Consider the following 22712-nt stretch of genomic DNA (forward strand, 5'->3'; position numbering starts at 1 on the left):
CTGGAAAACAATCTTTATAGCAAATGTCTCTGATAAAGGCCTCATTTCCCAAATATATAGGAAACAAGCCATTCTCCAAATGAAAAATGGTCAAAGGATATGAACAGGCAGTTTTCAGATGAAGAAATAAAAGATCTCTATATCCATATGAAAAAGTGCTCTAATTAACTTTTGATCAGAGAAATGCAAATTATAACTCTGAAATACTACCTCACACAAATCAGATTGGCTAATATGATAAAAAACAAAATGATATGTTGGAGGGGAAGTGGGAAAGTTGGGAGAATAATGCACTGTTGGTGGAGTTATGAAGTGATCCAACCACTCTGGAGAGTAATTTGGAGCTATGCCCAAAGGGCTATAAAACTGTGCATACCCTTTGATTCAGCAATACCACTCCTGGGTCTGTATCCCAAAGAGATCATAAAAAAGAGAAAAGGACCATGTGCAAAAATATTTCTAGAAGCCCTTTATGTGGTGGCAAACTATTAGAAATTGAGGAGATGTCTACCAATTGGGGAATGGCTGAACAAGCTGTGGAATATGAATGCAATGGAATACTATTATGCATGATCAACATGAAATGATCAACAGGCAGATTTCAGAAAAACCTGGAAAGGTTTGTACTAATTGGTGCAAAGAGAAATGAGCAGAATCAGGAAAACATTGTACACAGCATTAGCAACTATGAATGAGAAAAATTTGGAACTCAAAATCTTATTAAAAATTAATGCTAAAATTTTGTCATAATATGCAATTGGGGAAAAATAAAATACTATTTAAATAAAAAAACAAAAAAATCTGCTTTTGAATTATTATTGAGAACATAGCAGGAGAACTAAAAGGATGTCTTCAGTCAAGCAGAAGGACCCCTTCCAGTGAATTCATAGAAGGATATCATAAGAGTCACAAAAGAGGAGCAGGAAAGACTAAATTGTGGCTGCCTCATTGCCAGAATAGCCACATCAAGGAGGTCATAAACCCAGGGTACTGGAGGATAGTTAGAGCCTTTGGAAAGACAATGGAGCACAGTGAGAAAGGGGCTCAGGATTTAGAGTCAAAAGACCTGTGTTCCAATTCCAGCTCTGCCACTTTTGTCTGAGTCACCTGTGATAATCTCTTCATTTCTCTATGCTTGAGTTACCCCATTTGTAAAATGAGATGACTGGACATGATGACTGCTTAAAGTTCCTTTTTACTCACTCTCTCTCTCCCTCTCCCTCTCCCTCTCCCTCCATATATATATATATATATATACATATATATATATGTATATATATATATCTGTATATATATATGTATATATATATGTATATATATGTATATACACACACACATACATATATATGATTTTAATAGTATTTTCCCAATTATATGTCAATACAATTTTTAGCATTCATTTTTACAAGATTTTGAGTTCCAAATTTTTCTCATTCATAGTTGATCATCACACAATATTGCTGACACTACGTACAGTGTTTTCCTGATTCTGTTCATTTCACTTTACATCAGTTCATACAAGTCTTTCCAGGTTTTTTTAATCTGCCTGCTCATCATTTCTTATAGCACAATATTATTCTATTATATTCATATACCACAACTCATTCAGCCATTTCCCAATTGGTGGGCATCCCCTCAATTTCTAAAACTCTTTGCCACCACAAAAAGGGTTTCTAGAAATATTTTTGCACATGTAAGCCCTTTTCCCTTTATTATGATCTCTTTGCAATTCAGACCTAGTAGTGATATTGTTGGATCAAAGGGTATGCACAGTTTTGTAGCCCTTTGGGCGTAGTTCCAAATTTCTCTCCAGAGTGGTTAGATCAATTCACAACTCCACCAACAATGTATTAGTGTTCCAATTTTCCCAGATCTTCTCCAATATTTATCATTACCCTTTTTTATCATATTAGCCAATTTGATAGGTGTGAGAGGGTATCTCAGAGTATTTTAATTTGCATTTCTCTAATCAAAAGTTATTTAGAGTGCAGCTTCATATGACTATAGATATCTTTGTTTCTTTTTTTAATCTGAAAATTGACCTTTGACCATTTATCAGTTGGGGAATGGCTTGTATTCTTATAAATTTGACTTTGTTCTCTAGTATATTTGAGAAATGAGGCCTTTATCAGGAACATCTGCTGTAAAGATTGTTTCCCAGTTTCCTGCTTTCCTTCTAATCTTGATTGCATTGGTTTTGTTCATGCAAAAGCTTTTTTACTTACTATAGTCAAATTATATATTTTACACTTTGTTATGCTCCCTATCTCTTCTTTGGTCATGAATTCTTTCCTTCTCCATAGATCTGACAGATGAGACTATTCTTTGCTCTTCTAATTTGCTTCTGGTATCACCCTTTATGTCTAAATCATGTATTCATTTTGACATACAATGTTTTTGAGAACCAACTTCATTCTCCTAATGTTTTGCTTAGATCACTGGCAGACCATTAGAACAAAAAGAGAAGAAAAAGTAAGTGACATTTCTAGAAAGAAAACATTATAGTCATGCCCCACCTATGCAAAGATGTTATGGCATCCATCCAGATCACAATATTGCTTCCGCTATTTGATTGCAATAAATAATAATTTGTTTTTTTATTGATTTACTTGAAGTAGATCAAAATAAGGGTGATACATTTCCATCTGTTTTTCACCCTTCCAAAACTGAGGGAAGCAAAACCAAACCAAAAAAAAAATCAAGGTATGAATCATTTAAAGCCAAAGAAAATTTGAACTAAAGTAAAATGTTATTTCAGTTTTCCAGTGGATAGGAAGATTGTTTCAATGTCCCAGGATTCCAGATATACTGGGATAGTATGCTGATGAAATGGTGGACAGATGGTAGATTAAATCATTCATAATGATACGTTCACCAATTTATCATCGCAATATTAGATGTCAAGTTAAACAAGTTGAATGGTAACACTGAAGAGAGAAAAAAAACCCATCAAAAATCTTGCCACTTGTTTGCACTTTAAAGCCTCTGGTTTTAGACTCTGAAAACTAGTTTAGAAATAACCCCATGGCTTGAAACATCTGTCATGTATTAACATTCCATTACTTTTAAATTGTGGTATTTTAGTTATACCTGTCTACAGTGGAAGATGATTGAAGCTTGCTGTTTCCCTCTTCCAAGGGCAGAAGGATAAAAATGCACAGGTACTTCAGTAGTGGAATAAGGAGGTACAATCAGCTTTGAAAACACAGAAAAAGCAAAAGGAAAAAAAATAAAATCAATACTTTGGTTTGAGGCATTTGTGTGTATGTGTGTGTGTGTGTGTGTGTGAGTCAATACATCCCTTGTACTGATAGTGTTGATACTGGTGATGTTTATATGATTAATGTTTTCGACTACTCCTATTCTACACTCTCAGTATGTTTGGTCTGCTAAGATTGATAAAGTATACTGCAGTAAACAACATTTAGTGGTAGTCACAGCATGTTTACTCTCCAGAAAATAACAGCAGGGTGTTATGGACTATATAAAAAGAAGATAAGCTTAGGTTCATAAGCTGACTTAACAACCTTAATTAAATGAATATTACTTTTACTTTTAATTTTGTTCATTTCATATTACTTGTCACAACATTATTCTATGTTGTAAGCACAGAGAATTCAAAATTAATTAATTCCAAGAAAAAAAGGCACATTTTCACAATAGATTGAAGACTAAGAGAGCTCATTTTCCTTTAGGTTACAACCTAGAAGTGGGGAGTAATAGATTACATCTCCACCTCTTTTGAAGATCACACAGCAATCAATTCCAGTGTGGTGTGAATAGCCTGGTCTAGCTGACTTGGAGAAGGCCTGGAACAAACACAAGGGAGCTGGGAGAAGGTGTCCTTGCTAATCCTAAACCTCAGTAGGAGTCATACTATCCAGTGAGCTGGAGGTGAGGGGAGGGGGTAAATGGGCCTGACTTATCCTAAACTAGCTATAAAAGGAAAAGAGTCATTCAAGCCATAGAAGAAGGGAGTATTCTCACAGAATCAAAGCAACCTGTAAGAAATTCAGGGTTAGAGAGAAAGGGCTGTGGGGACAAGTTGATTTTTGAGCTCCAGGGTAATCTCTCTATTTGGATTAGCTGCTATTCCTCTGGGAGAGTGTGATATCTGTCATCTGTCAGAAAAAGGTCCAAGTGCGGAAGCCAGAAAAGTATCTATAGCAGTTCCAGGAAACGAAACATAGGAGGCAAAACTGTGAGGAACCAGAGTGCTGGTAGCTCAGCTATAGGAGTCAGAGATATAGAAGTGGCAGGAGCTGACATATAAAAGGCAGGTTAGTGGAGGGAGGTGAAGATAGCCTATGACAGTTGCTAGAGAAAGGGGTATGTGACTCAAATAGAGGGGCTCCAGAAAGGAGGAGCAATGGAGAACAACCTTGTCCTCCACTCTTATTGTGAAATCCCAATTAGGTCATGATAAAATTGTCCTTGTCATTGGCAGGGTTGAGGTGAAAGTATAGAAACTGTCCACGGCAGGAAAAGCATCTTGTTTCAGAAGTAATTCTTTATAATAAGAATTTCCAAGATCTAAATAAAATTGTTCTATATTTTGGTATGGGTGAACCTGAGTATTTGTGAGGGAAGTTATATGATCCATGAGGAAATTCCTTAATATTAATGTTCCAAAGGCAATAGATGACTCAGAAGTCCCCACAATATAGCCAGATCCTTTACATCAGAAGCAAGCCTCAGACACAAGGATTCCAAATAATATATATTAGGGTTTTCCTCAACTCCCGCAACAAATATAAAATAAGTTATTAAAGTGATACTACTGAAAATTATTAGTCTGATGCACTCACACATACTATCTCTATCCCTCTACATAGAATTTACTCTTTCGTATCTTTGCTTGTTAAAATCTTTCTCTTCCTATAAGCTGAACTCAGGTGTTATCTCTGTTTTGAAGTTTTCCCTGACCCTTGCCACTTCCCCCATTTAGAAATGATTCACATCCTCCACAGACCTTTCATGCCACTGCTCTTCCAACAAGATTTTAAGCATCATGAGGATAGGGACATGTATTGTCTTTCACTTTTGTATACCTCTCACAGAGTGGTGACTTACAGCCAAAGAAGGTGCTTAATAGAAAATTAATTTTTCACTCAATTTACCTTTAAAAAGAAATAGTCTGGCCTTGCTAACACATCTCTGTGAGAGGCAATATATGACAGTGGGAGGACCCCTGGGTTTGGAGTCTAAGTATATGGGTTCAAATCCTGCTTCAATCATTATCTGTGTGACTTTGAGCCAATCATGCAACCTCTCCTGGCTCCAGTTTCCTCATCTGTAAAATGAGGAGTTGGGCTAGATGACCTCAGGAGTTGCTTCTAGGTCTAGCTCTGTGATCATTTTATTTGGAATTAGTCAAATCTAAAATCCTATTATTTTAGAGTTGGGAGTAACCTTATGGACTACTCCAATCACTTCATTTTATAAATGAGGATAATGAGGCTCAGAGTGAAGGATTCACATAGCTAGTTAGCAATAAAAAAGGAATGAGAACAGGCAGCTAGGTGGCACAGTGGATAGAGCTCCGGCCTTGGAGACAGGAGGACCTGAGTTCAAACCTGACCTCAGACATTTGATATTTACTGGCTGTGTGACCCTGGGCAAGTCACTTAACTAATCTACATTGCCTCATCAAAAAAAAACAAAGAAAGACAAAACAAACAAAAAAGGAATGAGAATCAAGGTCTTCTGGTTCCTAGTGTAATATTTTTTCCCACTACATTGTGATTTCTTACTAAGTTTTGTTTTGTTTTGTTTTTTGTTTTTTGTTTTTTGTTCTTTGTTTTTTTTTTTTGATGATTTGGTGACTTTTTTATCCCAATTGAAGCAAATTCGGTGAGCACAAAACAATGATTAATACTATTTTGTTCTGGATTTTATGTGTTCTGCTAGAAGCTGTAACAAAGATAGTTTTTATTGTTTTCCAAATATACTTACTATTGCTTTTTTGTTTGGATCCAAAAAAAAATTAACAGGATTATTGTTGGTAATTGTCAATTCCAGGGTTTCACGTGTAGAATTAACTAAAGGGATAATCTGACGGACTTTCCTGTAAGAAACATCAATGCATAACTAATAGGACTTAAACCAATATACCGGATAAAACAATGTTCAGAAAATTCTATTTTTTTTCCAATTTGAAAAACAAGAATAATCTTAGATGAATGAATACATTATTTCGATTTTACAAAATCCTTGTATCTTTCTTTGTTAAGAATTTCCATACTGTTGTTTGGTTTATGCATTAAAAAAATGTAGCATGCAGTTTTAGAATTGTGACATATTATATCATACCAAATAAATAATACTTATATATGACCTACTCACTAAATACAGTGGCTCTATATTTGCTTCTAGGATCAAATATAAACTATTTTATTTAGCTTTTAAAGACCTTCCAAACCTAGCTCCAACCTATCTGTCAAGACTCTGTTGCCATTATTCTTCTTCCCACACTCCATGAACTAACCAACCTGGCCTTCCTCATATTCCTCACATACAATGCTCCATTTCTGCTGCCTCGATTTTTCACTAGTTGGCCACCTTGCGTGGAACATTCTCCCTCCTTACCTTCACTTCATAGAATCTCTTTCTTTCAAGATGCAATAGAAGCAGTACCTTCTACAAGAAGTGCTTCCTGATCTTTCAGACTGCTAGTGCTCTCTTCTCTACCTATTTTGTACTAATTTTCTATTCTTTGTATGTATTCTATTGATACTTATATGTGTTCATGATACCTTCTCTGATAGAAGGCAAACTCCTTTTGAAAAGAGATTATTTCATTCTTTTTACTTGTATCCCCAGTAGCACAAATTATGGATTTAATAAATGCTTATTGATTGACTGAGTGATAATTGTCAAATCTAACATAGTAGGGAATATAAAAGTAGTGTATGGACTGTATTATATGTGTATAGGTCATGAATCTTTAAGATCTATCATCCATAAAATTAATATGACAGAAATGAATGATCATCAAGTGACAAAGAATACCACATGTATTTACTTTCCATGCAAGGAATAGTTGAGAGCTTATAATTAACTGTTACTCCTAAATCCTTTTGATATATAGTTTCTAGGTCATAATTCTTCTTTATCATTTTATAACCTTGAGCAATGTAACCAAATTATTGAATATATTGCTGTCCATTTATGTGTATACTGTCTCCTACTCAAATTTATCTCCAGTTCCCTCCCCTCTCTCAACCAAATGTATCAAGAATAATTTTTTATGTCAAGATGATTAAAGCATTCGTTAAGACCTAGCAATATGTATATGATTTTTAATTATAATTCCGTGACCCTCCAACAGAGCAAAATTAACAGTATGAGAAAACTGAACATCTAATCAGACCAAATTGTAAAACATAATCTGAATTCCTCCTTCCGGAAAACTACATTAAAAAAAAACTAAATGAATACATAATGATATATCTTAAAATAGATAGATTGTAAAATACTATTCTTAGAAAATATATCTCTCAACAGACCATAAATCACAAGCTAGTTGTGTCACCAAAGCTGCCTACAAATGTTCAAAGAAAATGATTAAAGGAAAATCTATAAAATGAATTAACCCAAATACTATAAGGATCATTTTAGTCTCTTAGTTTTACAAAAGAGAATCTACTCAGTATTAACATAAGGAAGTCATTAGTTCATTTTGGAATATTTGTTACGACAACAAAAAAGTTTTAGAAGACTTAGGCAGGGATAACATAGGACACCAGCAATACAGATTGCAATGAAAGAAAATGATCAGATTCTAAGAGAAAAAATTTGATCCAAAATTTAAATGAATCTATGGGTTGGAATACATTTAATATTTGAGTTTAACTTATTACATATCCAATAAAGAGCCCCAAGTTTTAATTTTATCTTGCCATTGATATGTTGTTGTTGTTTTTTTTTTAAATAATGTTGTGTTACAATAAAATGAAACATGGGATACATCTGACACTCATGCCTTTATTTTACAAGGAACCTAGTAAAAAGCTATTGATATCTATCCAAGGGTAAACAAGAGCTAATAATTTTTTTTAATTTTTAAAGAAGTCACATTTTTTTCTTATGAAAAAGGAGTTAAGCTTGAGTACTTGACTAATTAATGCAACATTTTTATAGTGTATATAAGATATCAAACATAATTTTTCCAAATTGAATTTGTTAATCTCCCTGAACTTTGACGCACATCCATGAAACCAAAATAGATAGATGACTTACAATATAGGTTTTAAATTTCAGATTGATGCAGGTTAATCACTTCACCTTCTGGAGAGTTAACTCTATTAGTAATTGTGGGGAGTTTCTACAGTTTATATTTGCTTTTGAAGAAAAAAAAAACCATCTCAACTAAATGTCTACTGAGTTTTCTTCCATCTGTATCTTCATTCAGAATATGTCATACAGTGTGTGGGAGTTAAAGGTATGTAGTAAAAAAAATGTGTAAAAACTAGCTACTCTCTGTTGGATAAGATCTACCTTTGTGTGGACAGAGCCACTCCTTCCCAGCTCTCTTTCAAGGGTACAAGGGGGCTTTTGAACCAGGTGGAAGGAAACAATAAGAAGGTAAAATTATTGGAACCTACAGTCTAAGGGAAGGGTGTCTAGTTTCTTTTTCACCAAGAATCAGCCCAACACTATGGTTTTAGGTCAACTGTGCCCAGGGAATTTATATAATTTGATATTTTTTTTCTCTGCTTTCTACAGGTAGACATGAAATTTTTTTTTTAAAAAAATCAGTAAAATGTTCTTTCATTTATCTCAAAGAGAATCAAGCTAGTATGATGCCATCACTTTTGGCAGACTCCATCTACTTCTTGATATACTACATATGACTTCACTATCCTGTCTTTCTCATTCTAAGGTTTGAAACACATACTAATCATGTCAATCATACTTTTCTCATGTCAGCACTCATTCTACTAGTCAACAAATATTCATTAAGAGTTTAATATGTGTCAGACAATGTGCTATGTACTAGGGATACAAAAAAAGGCAAAAGAAAGGTCCTAAAGTAGTTCACATTTTATTGTATAATATTACATGTAAACAACTACATGCACACAAGATACAGTGTAAGTGAAAGCTAATTTCAGAGGGAAGGCAATATCAAATAAGAGAGACAGAAAGCCCTCCTGCATAAGGTAGGATCTGAGCTGAATCCTAATGAAAACTAGACGCCAGAAGGAAGCCAGAAGCCAGGAGGCAGATGTGTAAAGAGAGAATGATACTAGCATAAGGGATATCCAGCGAAAGCCTATGAAGCCAGGTGATGAAGGGTAGAGGAACAATATATAGGCAAGTGTGAGGAGGGGAATAAATTGTAAAAAGACTGGAAAAGTTGGATGAAATTAGATTGTAAATGGCTTCACATGACAGACGTATAATTGTATATTTGTTTCTGTGGGTAACAGCATGTGTAAAGTGATGAGGGACTACTCCAGGAAAGCAGCTATTTTGAGTGGAAAGCAGGGGACAAAAGAGGTAAAACTGAAAAACAACAGATTGGACATGAGGGGTGAGTATGGGTGAAGAGTCAAGAATTATAATGGAGTTGTGAGCCTTTGTAACTGGGGGGTTACTTGTGTCTTCAGATGTAATGATATGTATATTGGGAAGAGGGACATATTTGAGAACAATCTTATTTTTTGAACATGTTGAGGTTCAGATGCCTATGTGTTCAGGGCTGTAGTTTAGTTTTGATTTTGGAACAAAATGAGATAGTCATAAGTCATTCAACAGTTAGAAAGAAGATATTTACTTTGCCATAATGGGAAAAGGATACTCTATAAGGATAAGCATTGAGGGCACCTAGAGTTGATTCAAAGATTCTTGCCTACTTTGCCCCAGTCAAGGTTCCAAGTGCCCCTGGAACTCCTCATGACTACTTTGCAGTCAGGTGATGAGAATATGCTATCAATAGTCTGAGCCTTTATTGTCCTGAACCAAGTCTTTGGGAAGGTCTCAAAAAACTAGCCTAATGCACATTGAAAAATGGGATATGGGTCCAACTGTATCATGGAACATCTAATTTAAGAGGTTCATGAGGAAACTGGTGATGCAAAACTGGACCTCAGGAGAAAGAGCAGGGCTGAATATACAGACATTTAGTAGTAGTACAACAGAAATGCACAGTAATGTTAAAGAATAAGCAATTGCTTACATTAAAGAATAATATTAAGAATAAACTTTGGATTCAACATAAAGCTATCTTGGACAGGAAAAGAAAAAGGCAGGATGGTGAGTAACTGGCAGATCACTACCTAATATCAGTTCTGTCAGAAGGAAATATTCCCAAATCACTTTGCTGAACAGCCGCAGACATGAGTCTCTTCTTAGCCTCATGATGCTCAAGTGAGCACACCATAGAAGACAGGTTGAAGTGGTGGTGGCAGTGCAGATCTCTGGTTGCAAGTGTATAGAAGCTCACTGCTGGGCCTCACCAATTGCCTCCCAATCTTGATTCTGTGTCCTTCAAGTCTCTCTCCTCGAAACTTACTTGGCAGCATTTAATAGACCTCTTGCCTCTCTCAAGACTTCTACTCTCTTAACAAGGGAAGCCAACAATGTTCTTTAAGAGACCATCTCTCCTCTAGTCCATGGATTATAATAAACCAAACTCAAAAGTCTGAATGTGTATGTCCTTGGCAAAGGGGTAAAAGGTAAATTTTTAAAAGGGGTAAAATTTTAAAAGGGGTAAAAAGGTAAAAGGTAAAAAAAAGGGGGTAAAATAAAATCTTACATAAGATTTCATGTAAGCCCTGGTGGGAACTAAAGGGGAACAATGTTTTTGCTGAAAATTTTTGTAGTTTTTAAATGAGATCTGCTTCAATATTTTGTGTCATGACTTATGAAAATAAAGAATGTTTTCCTAGGAATTTTAAAGCGCTTCATAGGTAAGTGAATTGAAGTAATCTACAGGCACCTTCAGGATTAAAGTCCACAACTTTTAAAACTTATATTCTTTCAGCAAAATGTTAAGAAAATCTCACATACTGAGTAGAGGAAAAACAAAAAGGGAAAAATGGGGAGAAAAATTTAGTGTTTAAGTGATTGCCAAAAAACCAAGGAGCTGGAAGGAAATTTAAAGCATCGTCTAATCTAAACTGCCCTTAAGTACCAGTTTCACAATAAATCACATATGGATACCAAAATGAAGATTCAAGTACATGTTAAGAGGTTTTATATCAGAGATATTTTATAATTGCCATTTTTAAAATAGCCTGTCCACTTAACTAATGAACAAAATTAAAATTTAATAATAGGTAATTATTTTAGCTTTTGATCTACTGTTAAATGCTGCTATTATTCATTTTGGTCTTGCTATTTTACAACAGTGATAATAAAATATTTATTATGCCCCCTGGACCATTTAAAGTAGTTATTATAAAATCTTTTCAGGCAGATCTTTTATAAAAGAATAAAATTCTTCCCAGAGTGATTAATGAGAAAATCATAATTTTTCATGTAGACACACGAATAGATTTTTTTATTTTTTATTTTCATAAAAATATTTTAACTAAATAAGGGCAACATGAAATGTATCCCATCCAATTCTAGTTAATAAAAATGAGCAAAAAACACAATAAAGCATATATGAATTATTGAAAGTTCTCCTTGTTCAGAATCAGACTTGCATTTATTGAGCATTGGACATAGAAGACCAAGTTCAAATACCACCACAAACCTTTAGCTTCTGTATCACCCTGGGCAAATCAGTTAACCTCTCTCAGCCTTGGTTTTCTCATCTGTAAAATGGGGATAATAATAACACTTACCTCAAAGGTTTGTTGTAAAGGCTAAATGAGATTGTGTATGTATATATGACAATATATGCACACACACACACACCATATACATATATGAAACATTATGTATACACTATTATCTGTTATATCCCATCAGTATATATAGTTTAAAGCATTATATAAAAGGTAGCTATTATTACTCATTCAACAAGCTCTATTAGCATGGACCAAATGTTTGTCAGGGATTACAGTCATTAGTTATTTTGTTCTAAAAGTCAACAGGGGATAAACTAGCATCACGGATGAATTAGGCTCAGGAGGAGGTAAATATTAAATAAGCCAAAGGCAAATAATGTCCAAAGAAAGACAGGGATCAAAACTGAGAAAACACTAATGTCATTAACAAGGAGCTGTACAATGAATATGCTTAATCAGGGTTAACAAAGACTGTACAGGGATGCCAATAAAGATAAAAATTGCTTCCAATATAGGCTTGTTTTAAGAATTCATACTTCCCATGGTCCTTTTATTTGTCCCTACCCACATCATCAAGAGAATTTCTGCAACTCATCACTGAAGTACATAATCTTGAGCTAAATGATGAGGTTTATAGAAGTATGGTAGAAGATAAGGTGACTAAGTGACTTTGTTTCTGGGCAAGTTCCCTAGTTCAATCTTCCAGCCTATACTCTCATTCAACCAGAAAGTCTAGTGTCATAAGTGAAGAATTCAAGTTTTTCCATATTACAGACTTTTCCTGGACATCCACCAGTATCACAAAGGATAATGACCATTTCCAGTATTGGTAGATGGATGCACAGTTCCATATCATTGTGGGCCTTTGGGGCGGAGGGGAGTGGAGATCTAAAAGTCGGTTGATTGAATATTTTGCAACAGGCCACTCATTTTAAAGGTAGTTTTTGATGCATTTTTTTTATTATTATTGGAAGAAATGATCATACCAAAGATGGCAAAACAAAATATCTGAGGTTTTAAAAACTGATCAGTCCCAAAGAATTAACTTCTTAAATTTTGTAAGTTTGCTTATTTCATGTTAAAATGAAAAAAAAATCTATTTTTATTAATAGGCTAACATATATTTAAAAGAATTCTCCCCATATTATATTAATGAATTAAATGTTTATTTTTTATCTACCACTCAAATATATTCCATAGAAGTTAAGGATTGTTGTGAAAAATTCTAAATCTCACATTTAGGAGATCAAAAGAGACTTTATTCAGAAACATACAGCTATGAGGGGATTCAAAAGGAAGAATTCCCTTGAACTCAACATATGGCAAATTTTTTTTATGTTGTATGAGAAAAAAGACAGTTTATTTTATAAACTATCTCTACCTGGTCGTACCTTAAGGGCAATGTTATTAATAATATTTAATTATTATTATTATTATTATTAATTGATATAGTATAGATTAGTGCCTTTTGTCTAATGTGACTCCCCAACTGTCTCCCTATACTAATGTCTCTCAGCTTGCAAACATGCACCTGATATTGTGCTAGGTCCTTCTTGGATGTTGTTATGAATCTTTAGTTTAGATCCTGCTTCTTCTGTCTCTAAAACCACTTACTCATTACTTTTGCTTCTAGCAAATTTGTTGGTTAACTTTTCATCTTAGAGAGGCTGCATGGTGTATGCTCATTTGAGAAAACCTTATCTCTCCTTGCTATTCTCTGGAATTCTGCATTCAGTTGGGTTTATCTTTCCCTTTAATGTTTGGTTGTGACAGTTGGGCTACAAGGAAAGCCAAGCTCTGCAGAATCAATGCTTTGAATTTGTGCTGCTGGAGAAGATTTTTGAGAGTCCTTTAGACAACAAAGAAATCAAATCAGTCAATATTAAAGAAACCAATTCAGACGAGTCACTGGAAAGTCAAATGCTGAAGCTGAAGCTTAAATGCTTTGGCCACATAATGAGAAGATGAGACTCACTGGAAAAGACTCTGGTGTCAGGAAAGATTGAAAGCAAAAGAAGAAGGGGATGCCAGAGGATGAGATGGATAGATAGTGTCACAGAAACAACAAATATGAACTTGGACAGATTTTGAGGGAAAGTGAAAGATAAAAGTGTCTGAAATGCTATGGTCTATGGAGTCATGAAGAGTTGGACATGACTAAATGACTGAACAACAAAATGGTGTAGGCAATAGAGAGGGCTAAGCTCTGACTTAGAAAGACCTAGATTAAAGCCCCATCTCTAACATATGCTGCGTGTGGGTCTCTGAGTAAGTTTCCCAACTTCTCCATGACCCCAAGCAATTCTCTAAGACTAATCATTGGGATCACCCACATTAGTACAGGATATTCATTACCTCAAACCAGCGATGGGGAAACTGAGGCCTTGAGTTGCAGGTTCCTCACCCCTAATATACCATCAACAATACAGCACTGGTAAACACAAACAAAAAACCCTTTTCATGGTCTCTATATGCAATGTCACTTCTTTGTCCCCACCTTCTCCTCATTCCTGAAAAGGAAGATGTCTTGGCCCACATCATCAACCTTGCCCAATCCAGGCCCCACTAGGGACCAAGCCATATAGGGCAATATAGATTTTATTCCTGTTATTATAATTATTCTGGACAGATCATTTAAACTATTTTTAAGTTTAAGACAATATACTACCATATTCTTCCACAAAATCTTTTAAGCCATTGAAAAATTAGGAACATTGGTGTTATCTTACGTGTTTTTTTTTGCTTTCTTTCCCCCTTACACAATAAATTGTTTAGTATTATGTGTTTATCTCTAATATTAGTATCTAATACTAGTATTAGTAGATATCTCTGCAGTTTTTATCATATATCTTCTCTTCTTACTACTACCCTGTCCCTCCCTAGCTATTACAAAACACCTGGAATATTACAACATATTACAATATTACATATTACAACAACAATATTATAACAACAATACAACATATTACAACCTTCTCACAGGCCTTCCCACTTCCATGCTATGCTGCATTTAATCCATCTTTTACATTAGTTTTAGATTCATTTCCCTTATGGTCAAATCTGATCATGTCACTTTTCTCACTGACTTCACTGCCACCCTCCTACAAACAAATACAATTAAAATGCCTTAGCCTGGCTTCAAGGTACTCCACAATTAAGAAACACTCTACTTTGCCAGATTTGTTTTATACTCTTCCCCTTTTAAGTACTCCACACAAACTGATATTCTTTCCCCCCGAACAGGTCCTGAATTATGTTGCCTCTGGACCTCTGTGAATGTTCTTCTTAATGCATAGAATACATTCCTGCAACTACTGCTAAAAACTGTATTATTGTGCCCATTTTAGAGAAGAGGAAAATGAGGCAGATATGCCCATTCTGTTTTAGTAATATTTTATTTGTTTCCAATTAAATGTAAAGTAGTTTTCAACATTCATTTTTATAAGATTTTGAGTTCCAAATTTTTTCTCCTTCCCTCCTTCCACTCCCTCTCTCCAAAACAGCAAGCAATCTGATATAGTTCATATGGTTATATGTGCACAATCATGTTAAATATATTTCCAGATTAGTCATGCTGTGAAAGAAAAATCAAAACAAAAGGGAAAAACCAAGAGAAAAAAAAGCCAAAAAAAAATGAAAATAGTATGCTTCAGTCTGTATTCAGATTCCATAGTTCATTCTCTGGATGTGGATAGCATTTTCTATCATAGGTCTTTTAAAATTGTTTTAGATCATTGCATTGTTGAGAAGAGCTAAGTCATTCACAGATGATCATCATACAACGTTGCTGTTACTGTGTACAATGTTCTCCTGGTTCTGCTCACTTTACTCTACATTAGCTCATGTCTTCTCAGGTTTTTCTGAAGACCTCTTGCTCACCATTTCTTATAGCACAATAGTATTCCACATATACCACAACTTATTCAGCTATTCTCTAAATGATGGGCATCTCCTCAAATTCCAGTTCTTTGCCACTGCAGAAAGAGCTGCTATCAATATTTTTATACATGCCAGTTGTTTTCCCTTTTTTACAAAGATTCTGCATTCTTTTTTCTTTTTTAATTTTTAAATTAATTAATTTATTTTTAGTTTTCAAAATTCACTTCCCTAAGTTTTTGAGTTTTAAATTTTCTCTACTCCCCCCCCTCCTCTCTCCCCAAGGTGATATGCAATCAGATATAGGCTCTACATACACACTTTTTTTTGGTAAGGTAATTGGGGTTAAGTAACTTGCCCAGAGTCACACTGCTTGTGAGTGTTATGTGTCTGAGTCTGGACTTCAACTCAGATCCTCCCGACTCTAGGGCCAGTGCTCTATCCACTGTGCCACATAGCTGCCCCTACATATACATTTTTATTAAACATATTTTCACATTAGTCACATTGTAAAGAAGAACTAGAATGAATTGGAGGAACCACGAGAAAGAAGAAACAAAACAAAACAAAAAAAAGAGAGCAGATAGTATGCTTTGACCTGCATTCAGACTCCACAGTTCTTTCCCTGAATATGGATAGCATTTTCCATCATGAGCCTTTTAGAGTTGTCTTAGATCCTTCTATTGCTGAGAAGAGCTAAGGCTATCAAAGTCAGTCATCACACAGTGTGGCTGTTACTATGTACAATGTTCTCCTGGATCTGCTCAGTTCACTCAACCTCAGTTCATATAAATACGTCTAAGTTTTTTCTGAAATCTGCCTGCTCATCGTTTCTTATAACACAATAGTATTTCATTACATTCACATACCACAACTTGTTAAGCCATTCCGTAATTGATGGGCATCCCCTCAATTTCCAATTCTTTGCCACCACAGAAAGAGCTGCTATAAATAATTTTTTACATGTGGATCTTTTCCCAATTTTCTTTATCTCTTTGGGGTAGAGACCTAGAAGTGCTATTGCTGGCTCAGAAGCTATGCATATTTATATAGCCCTTTGGGCATAGTTCCAAATTGCTCTCCAGAATGGTGGGTTCATTTCACAACTCCACCAAAAATGGACTAGTGTTCCAATTTTCCTACATCTTCTCCAGCATTTGTAATTTCCCTGCCTTGTCATGTTAGGCAATCTGATAGGTGTGATGTGGTACCTCAGAGTTGTTTTGATTTGCATTTCTCTAATAAGTAGTGATTTAGAGCATTTTTATATCATTACAGATAGCTTTAATTTCTTCATCTAAAAACTGCCTGTCTATATCCTTTGACCATTTATCAACTGGGGAATGACTTGTATTCTTGTAAATTTGATTTATTCTCTATATATTTTAGAAATGAGGCACTCATCAGAGAGACTGGTTGAAAAAATTCTTTCCCAATTTTCTACCTTCCTTCTAATCTTAGTTGCATTGGCTTTGTTTGTGAAAAAACTTTTCTATTTAATTTAATCAAGGTTATCCATTTTGCTTTTCGTAAAGTTCTGTATCTCCTGTTTGGTCATGAATTCTTCTCTTCTCCATAGATCTGATATGTGAACTATTCCTTGCTCTCCCGGTTTGCTTATAGTATCGGGCTTTATATCTAAATCATGAACCCATTTTGAATTTATTTTGGAATATGGTGTGAGATTTTGATCAATGCCTAGTTTCTGCCATACTCTTTTCCAGTTTTCCCAGCAGTTATTTTTTTCAGAGGGGATTCTTATCTCAGAAGCTGGGGTCCTTGAGTTTATCAAATAATAAATTACTATAGTCATGGACTAATGTGTCTTGCATACTTAACCTATTCCACTGATCCACCACTCTTATTTCATAGCCAGTACCAAGCAGTTTTGATGATTGCTGCTTTAAAATACAATTTAAGATCTGGAATGGCTAGGCCACCTTCCCCTGCATTTCTTTTCATTAGTTCCCTTGATATTCTGGACCTTTTGTTCTTCCAAATGAGTCTTCTTATTATTTTTTCCAATTCTATAAAAAAATTTTTGATACTTTGATTGGTATGGCACTGAATAAATAAATTAGCTTAGGTAGAACTGTCATTTTTATTATATTAGCTCGGCTTACCCATGAGCAACTGATGTTTTTCCAATTATTTAGATCTAACTTTATTTGTGTGAAAAGAATTTTGTAATTGTGTTCATAGAGTTCCTGGGTTTGTTTTGAGAGGTAGACTCCTGAATATTTTATAATGTCTACAGTAAGTTTAAATGGAATTTCTCTTTCTATCTCTTGCTGTAGGGCTTTGTTGGTAATATAGAGAAATGCCAATGGTTTATGTGGGTTTATTTTATAGCCTGCAACTTTGCTAAAATTGTTCATTATTTTAAGTAGCTTTTTACTTGATTCTCTAGGATTCTCTAAGTCATCATGTCATCTGCAAAGAGTGATAGCTTTGTTTCTTCTTTGCCTATTCTAATATTTTCAATTTCTTTTTCTTCTCTTATTGTTAAAGGTAACGCTTCCAGTATGATATTAAACAACAGTGGTGATAATGGACATCCTTGTTTCACCCCTAATTTTATTGGAAACACTTCAAGCTTGCCCCCATTACATATAATGCTTGCTGAAGGTTTTAGATAGATGTTGTTTATTATTTTAAGGAAGACTCCATTTGTACCTATGCTCTCTAGTGTTTTCATAGGAACGGGTGTTGTATTTTGTTAAAAGCTTTTTCTGCATCTATTGAGATAATCATGTCGTTTCTGTTAGTTCTGGTGTTGATATGATCAATTATGCTGATAGTTTTCCTCATATTGAACCAGCCCTGCATTCCTGGTATAAATCCTACCTGGCCATAGTGTATTATTCTTGTGATAAGTTGCTGTAATCTGTTTGCTAATATTTTGTTTAAAAGTTTTGCATCTATATTCATTAGAGAAATTGGTCTATAATTTTCTTTCTTTGTTTTGACTCTTCCTGGTTTAGGTATCAGCACCATATTTGTATCATAAAAAGAATTTGGTAAGACTCCTTCTTCACCTATTTTCCCAAATAATCTGTATAGTATTGGAATTAATTGTTCTTTAAATGTTTGATAGAATTCTCATGCAAATCCATCTGGTCCTGGAGAATTTTTCCTAGGGAGTTCATCAAAGCTTGTTCAATTTCTTTTTCTGAGATGGGGTTATTTAAGTATTTTACTTCCTCTTCTGTTAATCTGGGCAATTTGTATTTTTGTAAATATGTATCCATTTCACTAAGATTGTCAAATTTGTTGGAAAACAGTTGGACGAAATAGTTCCTAATTATTGTTTTCATTTCCTCTTCCTTGGTGGTATTCACCTTTTTCATTCTTGATACTAGCAATTTGGTTTTCTTCTTTCTTTTTTTTAAATTAGATTAACCAAAGTTTTATCTATTTTATTGGTTTTTTCATAAAACCAGCTCTTAGTTTTATTTATTAGTTCTATAGTTTTCTTAATTTCAATTTCATTAATTTTTCCTTTGCTTTTCAATATTTCTAATTTGGTGTTTAATTAAGGATTTTTAATTTGTTCTTTTTCTAGTTTTTTTAATTGTATGCCCAATTCATTGATCTCCTCTTTTTCTATTTTATTTATGTAAGCATTTAGAGATATAAAACTTTCCCTAAGAACTGCTTTTGCTGCATCCCATAAATTTTGGTATGTTGTCTCATTACTGTCATTCTCTTGAATGAAGTTATTGATTGTTTCTGTGATATGATGTTTGACCCAATCACTTTTTAGGATTAGATTATTTAGTTTCCAATTATTTTTTAGTCTATCTTTCCATGGTCCTTCATTATATATAATTTTTATTGCATCATAATCTGAAAAGGATGCATTTAATATTTCTGCCTTTCTGCATTAGATTGTGAGGTTTTTATGCCATAGTACATGGTCAATTGTTGTGTATCTGCCATGTACTGATGACAAAAAAGTATATTCCTTTCTATCCCCATTCAGTTTTCTCCACAGGTCTATACCTATCTTTTCTAATGTTCTATTCACCTCCTTAACTTTTTTCTTGTGTATTGTGTGGTTAGACTTATCTAGTTCAGAGAGGGGGAGGTTGAGGTCCCCCACTAGTATAGTTTTGCTGTCTATTTCTTCCTGTAACTCCCTGAACTTCTCCTCTAAGAATCTGGATGCTATACCATTTGGTGCATATATGTTTGGCAATGATATTACTTCATTGTCTACGGTGCCTTTTAGCAGGATGTAGTTTCCTTCTTTATCTCTTTTGATAAGATCTATTTTTGCTTTTGCTTTGTCTGAGATAAGGATTGCTACTCCTGTTTTTTTTTTTACTTCATCTGAAGCATTCTGTTCCAGTTTTTCACCTTTACCCTGTGTGTGTCACTCTTTTTCAAATGTGTTTCCTGTAAACAACATATTGTAAGATTATGGTTTTTAATCCATTCTGCTATCTGCTTCCATTTTATGGGAGAGTTCATCCCATTCACATTCACAGTTATGATTACTATCTCTGTCTTTTTCTTCATCCTTTCCCCCCCATTTATGCTTTTCTTTCTCCTTTCTCCTTTTCCCTCACTAGTGTTTTGCTTTTGACCACTGCCTCCCTCAGTCCCTCTGTTATCCCTTTCCCTTTTCTTCCCCTTTACCCTTACTGCTTCTTCCCTCCCTTCTATCCCTCCTCCCTTTTCTTTTTCCTTTTCCTTCCTACTGCCTATAGGGCAAGTTAGATTTCTATACCTAACTGATTATGTTATTCCCTTCTTGAGCCAAATCTGATTAGAGTAAGGTTCAAACAATGCTCATCTCCCTCCTTTTTTTCCTGTACTGTAATAGGTTTTTGTGCCTTTTCCTGTAATGTAATTTACCCTTGTCTGCCTCCTCCTTTCTCAGTACATTTTCTTAATCCATTTACTTGGATCCATTTAACCCACTTGATCATATTTTTTTTATCATTACATCAAAGTCAACTTATATCCACCCCCTTTATGTATACTCCTTGAACATGGTGTAATAACAATACAGCTCTCAAGAGTTGCAAGTGTCATCTTCCCTTGTAGGGATGTAAAGAGTTTGCCCTTATTAACAACATATTGTATCTTTCTGTCCCATTTACCTTTTTATGTCTCTCTCGAGTCTTGTACTTGAAGATCAAATTTTCTGTTGAGCTCTGGTCTTTTTATCAGGAAGGTTTGGAAGTCCCCTATTTTGTTGAATACCCATCTCCTCCCCTGAAAGATCATGCTCATTTTCACTGGGTAGTTGACCCTTGGTTGTAATCCAAGCTCCTTTGTCTTACAGAATATCATGTTCCATGCCCTATGGTCTTTTACTGTAGAAGCTGCAAGGTCCTGTGTAATCCTGACTGTGGTTCCATGATATTTAATTTTTTTTTTTTTCTGGCTGCTTGCAGTATTTTCTTTTTGACCTGGTAATTTTGGAATTTGGCTATTATATTCGTTGGTGCTTTGGGGATCGGGGGATTCTTTCTATGGCTCTTTTACCCTCTGGTCCTAGGACCTCAGGGCAGTTTTCCTTTATGATTTCCTGAAAGACACTGTCCAGGCTCTTTTTTTCATCATGATTTTCAAGTAGATCAATAATTTTTAGATTGTCTCTCCTGGATCAATTTTCCAGATCAGTTGTTTTACCAATGAGGCCTTTTATGTTTTCATCTATTTTTTTTCATTTTTTTTACTTCTGTTTGACTGATTCTTGCTCTCTCATAGTCATTAGCTTCCATTTGCCCGATTCTAATTTTTAACAAATTGTTTTCTTCTATTAGATTTTGTACCTCCTTCCCCATTTGGCCAACTGTATTTTTTAGGGACTTGTTTTCTTCAGTGTACTTTTTTTTCCAGTTGGCCTCATTCATTTGACTTTTAAAATCCTTCTTGAGCTCTTCTAAGAAGGCTTTTTGGGCTTCAGATCAGTTCATATTCCCATTTGAGGTTGCAGATGTGGGTTTGTTGACAATGTTATCCTCTTTAGAATTTCTGCCTTGATCTTCACTCTTCTCATAACATGAATCTGCGGTACGTTTCTTTTTACTCGGTGTTTTCTTATTCCCTGGCCTTTAAAGAGATTGACTTCTACTGCTGGGGAGCAGAGGCACTGATCCAAGCTTCTGGTGTTGGGAGCCTAGGTCTTGGTCACTGGCTTTGTGTGGTAGGGTTTCAGGTTCTGGCAGCTGGAGGCTGGAGAGGTGCTGAGCTGGATCTAGTGGTAGTGCCTGAAGTGTGCCAAGGCCAGGTAAGGTTTTTCTGCATTTCTTCAGGGTTACACTGAAGCTCGAAGGGTGGGGTATGAAGGAGGGGGTGGTCTGGCTGCTGGTGGTTGCCTCCTCACCTGAAGCTGCACTAGAGCACAAGGCTCAGCCACTGATGGATGCCCAACCGTCACACATTTGGTGGTCTCTGAGCTGGTCTCTGACCCCCTAGCCTCATGAGCTAAAAAACTGCTGAAACCCATCTTTCTGCTTGCTCCACTGTTCCAGGATTTTTCCTGGGATGGTATTTTCTAGATTTTTCAAGGTCAATAAGGGAGAGTGAGAGCAACTTACTGCTTACTCCACCATCTTGGCTCCTGGAAGTCGAGATGCCCATTCTTTAAGGCCTAGATGAGATGCCACCTTCATCATCAAACTTTTTCTTATCTCCACTTAGACCAAGAAGAATAGCACTATAATATTTGGTTTATAACACCTTTCTTGTGCATTGGGCATGAATAAATCACGAAAGAAAAATATTATTAAATGTTTATGTGTACAAAGCTCAGTGCTAAGTAGGCACTGAGATTAAAAAGAAGAGAGTGCTTGCTCACAAGGAACTCACTTTCTAACAGAAGAGGCAGCATATAGAGGAGCTTTCACCTGCAAGTCAGATGGAAAGACCCAGGGACTTTTAAGGCACAGTAGTACTAAAGTAGATGATATTACATCTTTGTCAAAAGACATGAAAATTTTACATTGATCAGGCCATATCCTTTTCTTATATGAGGACATTTGACAGTGCCAAAGACTCTGTCAATAAGAGTTTTCTTTTCTAGATCTCCAGTAGTTGTGACCTCTGAGGAGATAGGGGCTATAGCACCTGCAG

At 35.1% G+C, this 22712-nt stretch overlaps 1 protein-coding gene across 1 annotated transcript in view; it reads right to left on the reverse strand.

Moving 5' to 3' along the window:
* The window catches only part of CFAP47 (cilia and flagella associated protein 47), an 857531-nt gene that overhangs the window by 266811 nt on the left and 568008 nt on the right, over positions 1-22712 (reverse strand). The window contains exons 53-54 of the mRNA XM_027875456.1: positions 5956-6067; positions 3091-3195 (exon numbers count right to left, since the gene is read on the reverse strand). Coding sequence (XP_027731257.1) covers positions 3091-3195; positions 5956-6067 — 217 coding nt within the window. The remainder of the gene's footprint in view (positions 1-3090; positions 3196-5955; positions 6068-22712) is intronic.

The sequence above is a fragment of the Vombatus ursinus genome, unplaced genomic scaffold (genome assembly GCF_900497805.2).
Source record: "Vombatus ursinus unplaced genomic scaffold, bare-nosed wombat genome assembly UNPS02014809.1, whole genome shotgun sequence".
In the NCBI taxonomy this organism is placed as follows: domain Eukaryota; kingdom Metazoa; phylum Chordata; class Mammalia; order Diprotodontia; family Vombatidae; genus Vombatus; species Vombatus ursinus.